The 15,862-nt window shown below is 42.9% G+C and overlaps 1 protein-coding gene and 1 pseudogene across 1 annotated transcript in view; one reads left to right on the top strand and one right to left on the bottom strand.

Moving 5' to 3' along the window:
* The window catches only part of Ap3b1 (adaptor related protein complex 3 subunit beta 1), a 194,903-nt gene that overhangs the window by 154,304 nt on the left and 24,737 nt on the right, over window positions 1-15,862 (bottom strand). Inside the window, exons 3-5 of the mRNA XM_028760108.1 lie at window positions 12,278-12,352; window positions 4,813-4,908; window positions 4,158-4,318 (exon numbers count right to left, since the gene is read on the bottom strand). Of these exons, the coding sequence (XP_028615941.1) occupies window positions 4,158-4,318; window positions 4,813-4,908; window positions 12,278-12,352 (332 nt within the window). The remainder of the gene's footprint in view (window positions 1-4,157; window positions 4,319-4,812; window positions 4,909-12,277; window positions 12,353-15,862) is intronic.
* On the top strand, window positions 2,052-2,350 carry LOC114614492 (annotated as a pseudogene).

The raw sequence follows: 15,862 nt of genomic DNA, 5'->3' as shown, positions 1-15,862 counted from the left end.
GAGAGAGAGAGAGAGAGAGAGAGAGAGAGAGAGAGAGAGAGAGAGAGCAAAACAACCATACACATAAAAGAAAAATAGAGGTAAAAAAAAATTTAGACACTATATAACAAGACCCTGGCTTCAAAAAAAAAAAAATCATTATACCTTTAAAGTATTTAATAAAATAGCTCTGGGCAAGAATCAAACTCCATAAGAGAGCAGCAGAAACAAAGACAGAAATGAGTTGTAAGCAAAATATATGAAATTCTACTATACAGTAAATAAGAGGTGGGGGAGGGTGAATGTGTTTCATGTATGTAAGTGTATAGTAGCATGCACCTGCATAGACACATATGAAGGCCAGAGGAGGAGGCTGGGTGTCTTCCTTAATGGTGCTATGCATTGATACCTTCCTTGAGACAAGGTCTCTTGCAGAAGCAGTCACTCACCATTTTGGCTAGGCTGGCTGGCTAGCAAGCTCCCAGGAGCTGCTTAGCTCTACTCTCCCCTCCCCCACAAAGACATACCTAGCTTTGTAAAACCTTGGGTGCTGGGGATTTACACTTGGCACTCATACCTCTCATACCCACTGAGCCATCCCCCAAGCCCTCTATTTTCTGACAATGCATACATATGTGTGCATGCATAAGATACATTATACAACTGAGACTTCAACTTCTGGTTATTTTAAAGATATGAAACCCATAAATTAACACAGGTCCTAAAAAGCTAAAAATTCAAGGTCTTCAAAGGGTGTGTATAACCAACACAAAAGTAAACAAGTCTAAGTATTACTTGTAGGGGAAAAATAGCCGAACTCATTTACTAGAAAAACAGACTAATCATCAGAGCTTAAAAAGAATAAATGAATGAAAAGTAGCTCTGGTGATGTGGTAAGTAACCCCCAAAATTCTACTCCGACTGATAAACCCTGTTAGTAAAGTGGCTGGATATAAAATTAACTTAAAAAAAAAATCAGTAGCCCTCTTTTTTACAAACAACAAGCAGACTGAGAAAGAAATCAGTGAAACAGTACCATTCAAAATAGCCACAAACAATATAAAATATCTTAGGGATAACTCTAACTGAGCAAGTTAAAGACTTATATGACAAAAACTTCAGAGCAAGTTAAAGACTTATATGACAAAAACTTCAAGTCTTTGAAGAAGATATCAGAAGACGGCAAGGTCTCCCATCTTTTGGACCAGTAGGGTTAACATAGTAAAACTGGCCATCCTACCAAAAGCAATCTACAGATTCAACATAATACCCAACAAAATCTAACATAATATTTACTGACCTTAAAAGAACAATACTCAACTTCAAATGAAAAAACAAAAAACACAAGATAGCTAAAACAATCCTTAAAAGAACATCCAAAGGTATAATCATTCTTGACTTCAAGCTATACTGCAGAGCTATAGTAATAAGAACTGCATGGTACTGGCATAAAAACAGACAGGTTGATGAATGGAATTGAATCCAAGACCCAGCTGTAAATCCACACACCTATAGACACCTGATATATAATAAAGAAGCCAGAAATACAGAATGGGGGGAAAAAAGCATCTTCAACAAATGATTAGTCTAACTGGATGTCAGCATACAGAAGAATGCAAATAGATCCATATCTATCACCCTGCGCAAAACTCAAGTCCAGGTGGATCAAAGACTACAACATAAAACCAGATATAGAAGAGAAACAGAAGGGAAAGGGGGGAAATAGCCTTGAACACATTGACACAAGAGACAACTTCCTGAACAGAACTCCAATATCACAGGCACTGAGAATAATCAATAAATAGGACCTCATGAAACTCAAAAGCTTCTGTAAGGCAAAGGACAGCATCAACAGGACAAAATGACAGTCTACAAAATGGGATAAGATTTTCACCAACTCCACATCTGACAGAAGCCTAATATCCAAAACATATAAAGAACTCAAGAAACTAGAAATCAACAAACCAAATAATCCAATTAAAAAATGGGGTACAGACTCAGCCAGGTTGCAGAAGAAGCTTAGTGTGTGTCCTAATTTTCTGTCTCTGTGTAGGTAGGCCTGTGCCGCAAACATGCTCTGCCAGATCCTCAGGCAAGCCAAGAAGCATCCCAGCTTGATTCCTCTGTTCGTGTTTATTGGAGCAGGGGGCACGGGAGCAGCGCTGTATGTGATGCACTTGGCGTTGTTCAATCCAGATGTCAGCTGGGACAGGAAGAATAACCCTGAGCCTTGGAACAAACTGGATCCCAATGACCAATATAAGTTCTACTCAGTGAATGTGGACTACAGCAAGCTGAAGAAAGAAGGCCCAGACTTCTGAACTATGAAGTTCACTGTAAAGCTGCTAACGAAGGTCTATCAGGAGCCATCCGCACAATTTTCCACTTAAGCAGGAAATATGTCTCTGAATGCATGAAACCACGTTGATTTTTTTTTTTGGAGTTTATTAAACTGATGAATAAATCTCTGAAACTTGAAAAAATTGGGGTACAAATCTAAACAGAGAATTCTCAATAGAGGAATCTCAAATGGCTGAGAAACACTGAAGAAATAAATGTCCAACATCCTTAAACACCAGGAAATGCAAATCAAAACAACTCTGAGACTCCATCTTACACCTGTCAGAATGCCTAAGATCAAAAGAACAAGTGACAGCTCATGTTGGTGAGGAAAGCACTCTCTAACTTGGTTGGTGGGAGTGCAAACCTGTACTGACACTCTTGAAGTCAATATGGCAGCTTCCCAGAAAACTGAAAACCAATCTATCTCAAGACCCAGGCATAGCACTCCTGGGCATAGACCCAAAGGATGCTCCATCCTACCCCAGGACACTTGCTCAACTACATTCACTGCAGCTTTACTCATAATAGCCAGAAACTGTAAACAACCTAGAAGTCCCTCAAGTGAAGAATAGCTAAAGAAAATGTGGACTATTTACACAATGGAGCATTACTCACCTGTTAAAACAATGACATCATGAAACTTGCAAGCAAATGGATGAACTAGAAAAGATCATCCTGACCCAGACTCAGAAAGACAAACATGTCATGTTCTCACTTATAAGTGGATTATTAGCTATTAAGTAAAGAACAACCATGCTACAACCACAGACTCAGAGAAGCCAAGTAACAAGGAAGGCTCAAGGGAGGAGCGTGGATCTCCCTGGAAAGAGGAAATAGATTTTGCAGGTGGATTGGGGATGGGTGGGGATGGGAACGGGTGGGGGTGCGGAAACAGAAGGAGAGAGTACTACATGACCTACATTTTGTCCTGCCTGTAAGGTAAGGTGTGCTGGGTAATGGTGGCACAGAACTTGTGGCAGTGCCCAACCAATCACTGGTCCAAGGAAGTCAACTCCACACGAGGGAGTCCATGCTTGACATTGCCCGAATGGCCAGGAACCAGAGGGAAGACAGCCAAAGGACAGAACCAAACATAATGGCCAAAAAAAAAAAAAAAAAAGAAAAGAAGAATATAGAAAAAAGAAAAAAAGAAGTTCTAATGATATTCTCCTATACTCAGAGATCCGTGCCTAGCCCAATTGTCATCAGAGGGACATCATCTAGCAACTGATGGGAGCAGATGCAGAGACCTGTGGAAGAGGGGAGGAAGGATTAGAGGAGCCAGAGGGGTAGAGAACACCATGAGAACATGACCCACAAAAATCAATCAAGCAGGGCTCACTGGCGCTCACAGAGACTGAAGTGACAAACACAAACCCTGTATGGGTCTGACCTAGGCCCTCTGCATAGGCCTTATGGTTGTGTAGCTTGGTGTCCTTGTGGGACTCCCAACAGTGGAAGTGGGGCTGTCTCTGATTCTTTTGCCTGCTCTTGGGATCCTTTTCCTCCTACTGGGTTGCCTCATCCAGCCTTAAAATGAGGTATGTGCCTAGTCTTAGTGTAACTTATTAGGCCATGTTTGGTGGATATCCCTGGGAGGCCTGCTTTTTTTTATTTAAAGGGAAAAGGAGCAAGTGTGAATTTGAGGGAGAGGGAAGGGGAGGAGGGACTGGAAGAAGTGGAGGGAGAAGAAACTGTGGCAGGATGTAATGAATGAGAGAAAAATAAAATAAAAAATAAAATAGAAGACATCTTATCTTTTAAAAGAAAAGTGTGTCTCGTTTACAATAGTCCATATAAGTGCAGATACCTTATGTGGTAAACAAAGCACCTACCTGTACAGCTTCTGTATAGCATGGGCCGCATTCTTCCTAACATATGGCGACAGGTCAGCCGAAGCCTCCTTAATAGCCAGCATCATGACAGGCACAATAATTGGCACTCTAATACTTGACAAAACTCTCAGGGCACTTGCACGAATTAGTTGATTGGGGTCCTAAAACAGTGAAAATGCCCATCAAAATTTCAAGTTTATACCTTCAAAGACACCTGCATGATAGTTAGCAGGTGCTACAGAGCATGATCAACACAGCAGCAGCAGAACAGTGTTTTAAAGACAAGGAGTGAGGACAAGCATAGTTGACTATTACTAAGTGGACGAGGCTTTTAATCGTTCATAGTAAAATGCATCATCAATTTAAATGTGTCCTTTTAAAACGTCTCACTGTCTTGTCTCTGTAACTTTCAACAATCAGTTGGCTCAATGATAAACAGTCCGATACGTAACAATGACTGAATACACTGACAGAAACGAAGGTTCCACACGGTTATGTAGAAATCATTTTCTAAGGCTACTGAATCTGCACTCTGGGGAGCCCTTTAACTCTTTCAAGCCACAGCTAGGCAACTTAGCAGATGACTGTCCCGTTTCTTAAAGGGACACACCTTCGATCGTGCAGCTATTCACCTGCTCACTCATCCCTGATTTACCTTCAGAGCTCGCTGGAAAGTGCTGATGGACAGGAGAGCCAGGTCCTGCTGTTCTTCAGCATATCGGACGAGGTAAACATACACCAGCTTCTTGATCTATTTGGAGGGGAAAGAGTCAATCACTCCTACCAGGATGAAAATTCAAAACTCAATACTTTATATACCAAAATCTATTCTCAATTTTCTTCAAGTAAGTAAGCGAATCTGGTCACAGCTTAGACTGTAAAGCAGATACTATTTTGTGTATGATTACGCCAACAAAAGAAAAGGCTTGTAAAGTAAGGCTTTGAGGAGTCTCTGAGAAAGTCTATGTAATATCAAAATATCGACTAACCGGAAAAAAAAATACATGTAAATACCGTGGGCCATCACCATCTGTGTGGAGACTTGTTTCCACATCTGTCAGACAGCCCCAACTCCTTAAACAGTAGCAGTCCCACTCCAATGTACATTACACAATGTTTCAGCCGAATAAGGACAGCACATGATAATAATACCAATTTAACATAATAACTCCAAAGTCACTAGACTGGACAGTGCTCTGGAAGTCTTTAAAGGCAATTTAATGAGGTTTACACCTTCTCCTCCCCTGCAACACTTCCACTGCAGGTGGTAGTGGAGGTCTAGAGGAGGAGAAAAGGCATGGTAGATGAGGAGGAGGAGGTGGTGGTAGTGACAGTGACAAAGAGAAGGTGGAGGAGGAGGAGGTGCTGGTATGGTATGGTAACACTGAAGTAGTGGAGGTGGCAGAGGAGATGGATATGGTGGTGAAGAAGGAAGTGGAGTAGGAGGCTTTGACAAGCCACAGCCACCAAGACAGTGACTTAACACCGCTCAAGAGATCAACAAAAGCTCACTTGAAAGAAGAGCTTTTTCACATCAACAGTAGGTGGCAGCCCCCTTGCCATGACAGGAGCAAACTAACTCCACTCATGCCTCTGAGGGCCAAAAGCAGTCTCTAACAAGTGTCACCCCAATCCATTCAGGACTCTGAACATCCACTCTTCCCAAAACTGTACTTAAGATAAACAGCTCTGTGGAAGAAAGGTATCTAGAAAGCACGGCTGTCTCTCGTTATAGTGAGCAGCAGTCACTGTCCACTTACTACAGCTAGGGTGTGCTTCATCGCCCTTCACGTACAGTTCCCTGAACTTCTAGTTGGGTGATGGCCCAAGTAAAACCATCACATGCGCTTTCCAAACAGTTTAGTTATCAAAATCAAGAAAGTTAACATCAGTCTAAGCCTATTAGCCTATATGTACTCCATACTTTAAACTTCCAGTATCTTATAAAGCATGTTTTCTCTGACCCGGGGTCCTAGCTGTGGAAGCACCCGTCTTGCAGGCCACCTTTCATCTGAGGAAGCTCTTCGGTGTTTCTTCCTGGTTACAAGAGAAAGCACCTGTAGCTCGGCTTTTATTTAATTTTCTCTTACTCTTCGTCTCCCTCTCTGACTTCACAGTTACACTTGCAGAGCCCTTTAAGGCTCGCCGCCTACACTGTCACTACTCTCAGTGCTCACTTCCACTAGGCACAATTACTCCCGCAACCAAGAAGAAGGCAGATTGGCTGACGGTCACAGAAGAAGGAAAGTGGAGACACGGGGCGCTTTCTCAAGTCCTCCATGTTCTGGCCGATGAGATCAACCCTCCGGTTTCTATTGACCTATTACCTGACAAAAGGAATTAGTACCTTTCCTCCAAGGGCTACCTGAAAACCTGGTAAAACTACACAACCCCCAAAATTAAATTTCCATAAAATATCAGGGTTTTTTTTTCCTTTGAGACTGGGCCTCCTTACAGCCTAACGTGGCCAGGAACTCATGAGCCCCTCCCGGCACCTCCTCAGTCCTGGAACTAGAGGACTAGACTCAAGTCTCTTGTTCTTTAAGGCAGGAGAAATGTCTGTATTTAGACAAATGCTTTAAATCATCTAGCCTTTAATAAATCATATACAACATCTAGCATACAGCTTTGCTATGAAGACCCACGCTCCTAACTCCAAGTGCAGACCTGCACGGTGAGGAAGCTGGCCCTGGAGGGTCATGGTAACAAGCCAATAGGAACTGTTACTCTGGGAGGTCAGGCTGCCTTACTCCAGAGCCTCGTCTCTTTAACCAGTGAGCTTTCGGCTTCAATTCCCAATCAAACTCCAGGTACGGTCTTTTGTTCAAATAGGGTCTTTTCAAGCTTCAGAATTTGCACACTCCAAAGATGAACATACATATGTAATACTGTTCCATTAAATTATCTCAAGTGATTTGTTTACATAAGCTACAAACCATAAGTTCCCAAACCAGACAAGACCAGTTTAGACAGAAACCAAACCAGGTAAGGGAAGCTAGTTTAAAAGTGGAAGAAACTAAAAGATGTAAACCACAACCTAAGATTTCTGATTCAAAGCAATGTCTTAAAGTGTTGATGCCATCATGCTGATCTGTGGTAGATGACTCTTTCAAAACGGATGACCACAGCTCCCCAGCTAGAGTTTTAAGTTCCTGAATACTGCTGGCTGACAGGTTATCCGGTAGTGCACATCTCAATCAGAACGTTCTCTAATCACCTAGGAATGAAGGCGCTTGAGTCAAACTGTGTACTGTCAGACTGACTAGCAGATTGCTGCCCAGAGCTCAGTAACTACCCATGATTCCCATCCCAACATCACAGGACTGAAACCACTAAGGCTTTCCAAATATGTCGCTTCAGCTGGGATCTAACGTCCCCTGCAGTTGTAAGTCATTGAATAGCAATGTCTAACAGCCACAGTACACTTCTAGGAACCACAAGCATTCTGATGGTTATGTAATTTGTTTTGTCTGTTTGGAACAATCACTTGAAGTCTCTTTGTCCTTCCTAGTCACGCCCAGAGCCAACTCTACACAGCAAAGTTTTAGAGAAGAAACATTAAGAGTCCACTCTGCCCTGATTTCCTTGGGATTTATTTCTCAACAACACCTTTGTTTTTCAGGACAGCCAGCGAGCTTTAAAACTGTACTATGAACTCCAGGATCCAGCTAGGATTTATAATGGGTACACAGAAACATTCAGAACCACAGCTGAGCTAGCAGGCCTCACTGTAATTACTCACGATTGGAGAAGGATTTCTGTGACTGTTATGGCAAAAAGCATAACAATATTAAATCACAGAAGGTTGCAAAACACTAAATTTGTTCCAGTTCTGTTCTAAGAATCAATCAATATTGACCACAAGAGGCCTATGCACTGGCAGGCTGCAGGTGTGCACAGAAAGCCTACTTTCCCTGCGACCATTCTGTGAGCAGAAATGGGAGTAGTTAAAGGTCCGTGACTACGCCACTCTCTGATCAGTTACTTTCATTCAATGTTACAACACTCCTTGCTGTAAACCTAATCCTAGCAGAGCCCGGCGGTCTGCAGGAACACAGGCAGATCTGTCTAATTAGCTTATCAATACCACTGCATCAAACTTCATGAGTTATTGACTAAAGCTTTGATTATTTCTGTACGATAGCCTACTGCTTTCTAGGTCACTTTTGGTATCATTTGACATCTAATGTCAGGTGACGTACCATATGGCTCACCTGTGAATCTAAGGCAGCATATACTTATAAAAATGAAATTTCTCACTTGGCAGAAAGGAAACATCAATCAGTTCTCTGCGTACAGGTTTCTAAGAAGCTTATTTCAGTTTTTCCATAATATTAGATTAAGTATATTTCAAAAAAAACAATCACAAAGATTTAAAGAACAAAGATATCAAAAATAAACAGCCCAGGGGCAAATGGAGGGATCAGTGGTTGAGAGCACTTGGTGCTCTTACAGGGGACACAGATACAGTGTTTAGCACCCACGTGGTGGCTCACAACCATCTGTAACTCCAGTTCCAGAGGACCACCTTCTTCTGGCTTTCATGGAGCACTGTACACAAATGGTGCAAAAACCACACATGTAGGCAAAATGCCATACACATAAAATAAAACAATATATATTTTAAAGAAAGAGACCAGCAATAATGTTTCTACAAAAACTTCTCTTATAGAGTATTGGGCAACATACCAGAACTGGGGAGCAAAAAAGGAAAAGGGGCAAATAGCACGGTCTCCTACTGATAACCACCTGCCAAGATAAACAGCTCTTAGTGAACAAAAATTAACAAAACATGTTGTTTCCACAATGAAAGGTCCAAGAATACCAAGTGAATTTACTACCAGCTCCATAGACTCGGTCATCCCTACTTATACCTACAACAACAATAAGATTACCCAGGGACCAGACACCTCCCAAAGCATGGTTCATGCCTGATGCTGATGAGGGAGGGGTCAGGGGCTAAGGTAGAATAGGAGAAAAGCTTCACACAGAGAATGGTGCTGCGAGGGCAATGGCTGGGACGATCCCTGGCTTTGGATAGTGACTGCAAGCATCTGCTGTGACTTTAATGCGTCCTCCATCATGTCTTCATTGTAAAATACAACACACAGGGAAACAGAACTAGTTTCACGGTGTTGTTCATTTGTGTGAAACACTAACCACCTCAGCACAGAGAACATTCTTATATGTTAGCAACCATTACTGCTGAGACTCCATTCCTGGTAATACTAAGACCAGCTTTAACTGTGCTTTGCAATTGTTTAAAAGACAAAAATCTGTTCTGCACAAAAGTACCATTGAGTCTTAGGCTTGTACATAAGTGACCTGACATGTAAGTGCCCGAAGCCAGAAGAAACCTGGGAGTGCAATAGGCAGGACAGATCCAAGAAGGATCAGATGGCACAGAAACACTACTATACCACACCCCAAATGCCTTCTGATCAGAGAAATGAAATTAAATGAAGATAAAATTGTCCATGAGATAATTAGTCCATACTCTCTAAAAGATGCATAATCTAAAATATAGATTAACTTTTTTTAAAAAGTTAAAACAGAAAGATGTGCTCAGTGGTAGGTAGCATACACCTGAATTATGGACAAAGCCTTCAGTTCTATCTCAGCCTCAAAAAGAATGAAAACAAGAAAACTGGGGTAGGGGAAAATCAAGGGAGAGGGAGGGACGGAAAGAGGACAGGAGGGAAGAAAAAGCAGGTGTCACCAAAGAGATGAGAAACTAGAACTCACAAGCATTACTAATTTGAACTTAAAATGATGCTGTAGGAAAGAAATGGTTGGCGGGCAATGCTCTCACAGAGTTGTCTTATCTTCAGCTACAGCAGACTAAGGTCAACATCAATGTGTACACAAATACCTCGACACTAACACTCAGAGCAGCACTATTCCTAATAGCCCTAAGCCCTAAATGTCCATCAATGGATGATGAATGGAACACAGGTACACCATACAGAATGCTATCCAGTATCAGCCAACTAAGAACTGTATCCATTCCAGAACTGGGTTCCTCCCACCTTCAGTGACTCAGTGCCAATAGCCCAGTCATCACTAATGTGACATGCTTCCACCTTGACATGTGTTCCCAGTGCGCATGCTCCATTACACCTATAATGCCCACCATCATGACCCGTCTGTGCTGTGTGTTTTTCTACCCACGCTCAGAGGATCACCTCTCTCCAATCAATCTCTTGTGTGAGGTCTTTTGTGTGGTGTGATCTTCGCGGCATTCTTTGGCTCTGATCGCTAAGACATTCTTTCACTGCAAACCCCTTTCAGTTGGAATGCTACAGCATGTAGAACCCTGAAAACATGCTGTGTGTAGGTGGTGCTGTATAGCAGCCTGATGATCTTCAGTCAGTCTGCTGGAGAGTTAGGACAGTCTCAAGACCTGTGATTTCATTTAAAAGGATCCACAGGAAATGCTCAGAATAGACAAATCCATGGAGACAGAAGGTAGGGGAGTGAGGAGTGCCTGCCAGTCATCACAGGCTTTCTTTTGGAGCGAGGAAAATACCGTAGAATTGTGATAAATTCTATGAATATACTAAAATCACTGAATTCAAAATGAAACAGAGCAGAATGAACCTTGTTACCCAGTGGAGTTCGCTCAGTGACAGGGCTGGGGCTCAAAGCTGCACTGGGGCTCAGTGGAGAACAGTGGTGTATTGCTCAGGCATGAGAACGAACACAGCATTGCTGTGGCATGTGCTGGCGAGAGCAGTCATTAGCACCAAGGTCTATGTCCTCCTGAGGAACACAGCTGTATTTAAAGCCTCTGCAGCAGTGCCAAGCTAATCTTCGTTCTGGCTTTACTAAAAGGAGTTCTCCAAGTACCCTCCAGCCAACCACACTCCATTACAGGGAGGACAACTGCTCACATTGGTGGACCATCCTCATCAAGCACATATTCTGGAAAAACAAATTAAGCAGAAGGAACACAATTGGTGTGCTAGCCTGTGGTGGTATATTTTCTTGATTGGTGTGGGAAGGCCCAGTTCACTGTGGGTGGAACCATCCCTGGGCTGGTGGTCCTGGGTGCTGTAAGAAAAAGCAGGCTGAGCAAGCCATGAAGAACAAGCCAATGCACACTGTTCCTCCAAGGCCTCTGCCTCAGCTTCTGCCTCCAGGCTCCTGCTCTGACTTCCCTCAGTGATGGACTGTGATATGGGGCTGTAACTTGAAATAAACCCTTTGGTCCTCAAGCTACTTTCGACAGTAGAAACTCTTAAGACAAATACCATCATAAAAAGTAGAAAAAAACTATATAGGTGGGGGGAGTCATATAATGTACTGAGAATACTATCAAAACCACAAAATAAGCACTCCCTGAAATCTCCTCCTTCCCCATCATGGCTTCCTGATTCAGAGTGCCCCTGTCTTGTGTTATCTGAGATGCAGTTGCTATGGATTTTTTATGCAGAAGGGGACCTCAAAGCCAGTGAGACAATGTCCTCACTTTACCCAGAGTTCTTCTGCAGCACAGATGAAGGCATATGGCTTTGGCATGGGGCTGGTGCGTCAGTCTAGCTTCTGGGAAAGTGTCTGGCAGGGGTTGAGCTCAGTTAATAAACCCATACAGGCACACTGAGAACTTCACGCCTCTCACCATAGCCAAAAAGTCTTCAGAAAGCTCCAGGTTGTTTTATTTTGTTTTGTTGGTTTGTTTTTTGTTGTTGTTGTTGTTGTTTTGTTTTGTTGCCTTGGACATGGCAAAAGAGTCACAAATCCCAAGTCTGGGTAGAATTTACTAGGTCTGTCTCACTAGAGATAGGCTATCAAAAAATGAAGTCTCCAGGACAAATGTAAACTCCACTGCCTTTAGGAATCACGGCAGCCGTCACAGGTGAATGATGTCATTGGAATCACAGAAGCCAACATGGGTGAATGACATCCCTACAACTTCAATCTTATTTCTCACAGTTTCCACCAAAAACCCAAAGCTAAGTCCAACCCTCATTGGCATACTTTACCTAGAGTTGAGTTTGCAGACATTTTACCATATTAAAAAGCCAGTGATATTTAAATACATTAAATTCCGAAGAAGCCAGAAGTGTGTGGTTGGCTTACATAGCAGGAGTCATAAAAACAGTCAAAGCAAACAGTACCTCGATATTTTTACTGGCCACATTCTTCACAACAGCAGGGAAAAGTTCCGAGGCATTTTTTCCCTTGGCAATCATCTGCAGAGTTAAAAAGGAGAATCAGGACAGAACCTTTTAAGTTAGTAACCTGAAAACAAAACATGTTCTGGGAAATTTTACACACACTAACTATTTGACAGATTTTGTCACAAAGCAAGCTGTATAATAACAGTTTAACTCTTTTCCAGTGTCAACCACATCCCAACTCCACAGATCACGAATACACACTCTCTATGCTTCAACATGAATTCAGAGATACACAGACACAGAAAGGGAAATGTACAGCCAAACATGGGAGTGCACTGCTGTGCCAGCACCTAAGAGCAGAGGCAAGAGGAAATCCAGGGCCAGCCTAGCCTGTGTGAGACTGTCTCAAAAACAGGAGGAGGAGGAGAAAGGAAGAGGAGGGAAGGAGTTGGAAGAGAACACACAGTAAATGAAGGCATGCACAGGTGTCCTGGCACTGTCCCCAGGCTAACTGCATGGCAGACTTCCACTCTTTCGCTAGATGCTCTTTCCTGTCTCCCAGGTTTCTACAGTAAAAATGTAGCACATGTGCAATGGGTGCAGGGACTTTTCCAAGCTCTCTCAGCTTTCTCAGGGGTTCTCCTATTTGCCAAGCTGTAATTGTCAGGGGTCTCTTCACTAGTGTCTCTCCCTCCACCCACTGATGCCCAGTCCCCCAGAGCTATGCATCCACCTCCCTAACTTTACATCAGCAGCTGTCTCTCTCATCCCAAAATCACTCTGCCTAAAACCAAACTCAGTCTTCAAGAAAGATTTTAAAACAAAGAAAAAATACATTACAGGAGGAATTTATTCATTCCACCAATTCTCCTAGACAACAGACACCACAGAAAGGTCTTGTTCTCTCTTCATGTCTATAGCGCAACCAGGTCCTGGTGCTCATTCTTAGATCATTCCTGTGAATCCACCTTTGCTGTTCTGATCCTACCTCAGGTCAGCATCATCTTGCTGAGGACTTCCCCAACAGTTCCCTTACTGCCTGTCATACACACAAGCTTATTATGCAAGCTTATTATGGTGTGGCCAATGGCAGAAGGCTTATCTATGATGCACAAGGTCCTAGGTTCAACCCTACCATCATAAAAAGGGGAAAAAAGCCCCCTGGCCCCACTCACTCATGTCAGGCTACTTCAAACATGCCTTACAATCTGTAGCTCAAACTATTTGAGTTACTTCTCCATGTCACCTCAGCTGTCCTGAGACCTCTCCTTAAGCTCCTTGGCTACACTGCCAACAGTACTGGCCTCTCCGGCTCCGTCAGCATCACAGTTGCCACCAGTTCATCTGACTTTTTCTACATTCAGTCTTCCTGAGAAGACTGACTCACCCCTCACTGAAGCCATTCCCAAGGATCTGAGGCTCCTCATACCCTTGTCAGAATCACCTCCCAGAATCTGCAATCCACACTTTACAATCCACACGTTGGAATTTCCCATCAACTACAGTAGATTTCTAGTTATTTATTTTTAGTTTATATCTATTTGTATTTTTATTTTCTTCTCATTCTCAAAAGTCCAGCTAACGTGTGGTATGTCAGCTTTATTATGTATGGCATATATGTGTGTCATATAAATACAGTGTGATATTTTACGCTTTGTAATTCCAATAAGAAGTCATAATTCCTTTCTGTTGAGACATATTTAAAATATTCTTTAGGCTGCTAGGTACACAACTGCATGTTTATAAGCCCATCACTTGGGAGGCTGAGGCAGGAAGGTTTGAGACAACCTAGGCTACATAGCAAAAATGTCTCAAAAAAAAAAAAACTAAATAAACATTCCTTATTATACCTCATCTTTTATTATATTTCCCTACTTGTAATATTTTTACTTGTATGTTTTGTGAAGCTTGCTGAGAATCACAGAAAATTCACAAAATCCTGCAGCTGAAATATTTTGCTATGATTTGTAACCCTCCATTTTCTCATCTATCAGGTACGTGCTCTGTAAGGACCTTCTCTGAGATTCTGTCACATGAAACACTATCCCAAGGCTAACTGAACTTTATACTATAGAAAAATTTTCACAAAGTTAATATATATGAGGGACAGAGAAAAATACCCTACAGTACAATTCTAAAAATGTTTGCTGAGAGATCGCAACGCACCAGAGATATAATGGTCCTCAGCCATGTAGTCCCTTTGAATACACGTGATGTTCCAGAAACAAGGAGATATCATACCTGAGGGTAGCAATGCTGAGTACCACAGACAAAAAGAGAGAAATGGGGAGGCCTGCATTGTAGAAGTAGAGGCAGGACTGCTGGTTTTTCATAAAGTGATTACAAAAGCTCTCTTTTCAGGGGATGCTGAAGGAAGGAAGCGGGGGAAGGGGGGATCTGCAGGAAGAGCAGTTTTCACAGCACGCTCTGTAAGCAGGAGGACAGAGCAGCTAGGGAAGAAGGGGAAGAAGGATGTGATGGCACAGCTCAGGGACCACAGGCAAAGGAGGTGGTTTGCCATGGCTAAGAAGGAAATGGAGGCCACTGCGGAGCTCCAAGCAGAGGACAAGCCTCACTGGACTTGCATCTCAAGATCTTTCCAGATTAGTGTGGGAACGAGAACAGGAAAGATAGAAGTGCCTGAAAGAGTTGTGAAGCACTACCATCCTCCAAGGGAGAGATGGTGAGAGACGGAAACAGACTAAGTCAGAAAGAGACGAAAGGCCGGCTGGCACAGAGCGAGTGCAAGATGCAGCGTGTACTCCGAACGGAAAGATGAGGAGGAGTGGCCGTGATGGAGATGAGGAATCGAGTCGGCTACTCAGCAGCAGCTGAGCAGAGGAAAATAAACGGTATGGGAGAACAGAGCAAACTGTTAGTCTGCGCTCACAAAGGGATGAGATCACTCATGGTATAGCCCTCAGTGTAGGAAGAACCAACAGGACAGCTGAAGACTCCCCGAACTCAGGTGAAGATGGCCTTGCTGTCAGGCTGCGGAGAGCAATAGAAGCCTTGGCAGTAACCTGGATTGTTTGGGGATTGCCAACAATACAATTAGATGTAAGCCATTCCTGGCACTACAGACTTCACTTGGGGCAAGAGGTGTGTGGCTGGGTTTTGTCTTCCCCATTACATGGTGATTCCACTTCTACTTCCTTCATGTGCTTACATTTAAAGAAGCTGCTGCAGTCCTGGGCCTCACTGCTGCAGTCCTGGGCCTCACTGCTGCAGTACCGGGCCTCACTGGCTTTCTGTCTCCCACTCTGCTGTCTTTTCAGAGCAGCATGGTGACATTTTTAACTGGAACCATGAATCTGTCTCTCTTTCAAGGTTCACAAGTTTCCTGGTTTGTTTCCTATGCTGTTTCATTTTGATGCTTTGTTAAATGGACACCTGAAGATCATTTTGTCTTCCACGGAACATCTTCTTGTTACAAAATCTCCCTCTATCCCTTCAGTGGATGTTAAGACATTTAACTTCACAGATGGAAATGAATCACGCAAGCTTTTTAGGTGCCTGCATAAATACATTTTCCACCCTTATAGTCCACATATGTCCATGAAAGCACCATCTCCTAACGAT

Source organism: Grammomys surdaster, unplaced genomic scaffold (assembly GCF_004785775.1).
Source record: "Grammomys surdaster isolate TR1022 unplaced genomic scaffold, NIH_TR_1.0 126391, whole genome shotgun sequence".
Lineage (NCBI taxonomy): Eukaryota > Metazoa > Chordata > Mammalia > Rodentia > Muridae > Grammomys > Grammomys surdaster.
The sequence above is the reverse complement of the archived record's forward strand: the minus strand, read 5'-3'. Positions and strand labels throughout refer to the sequence as shown.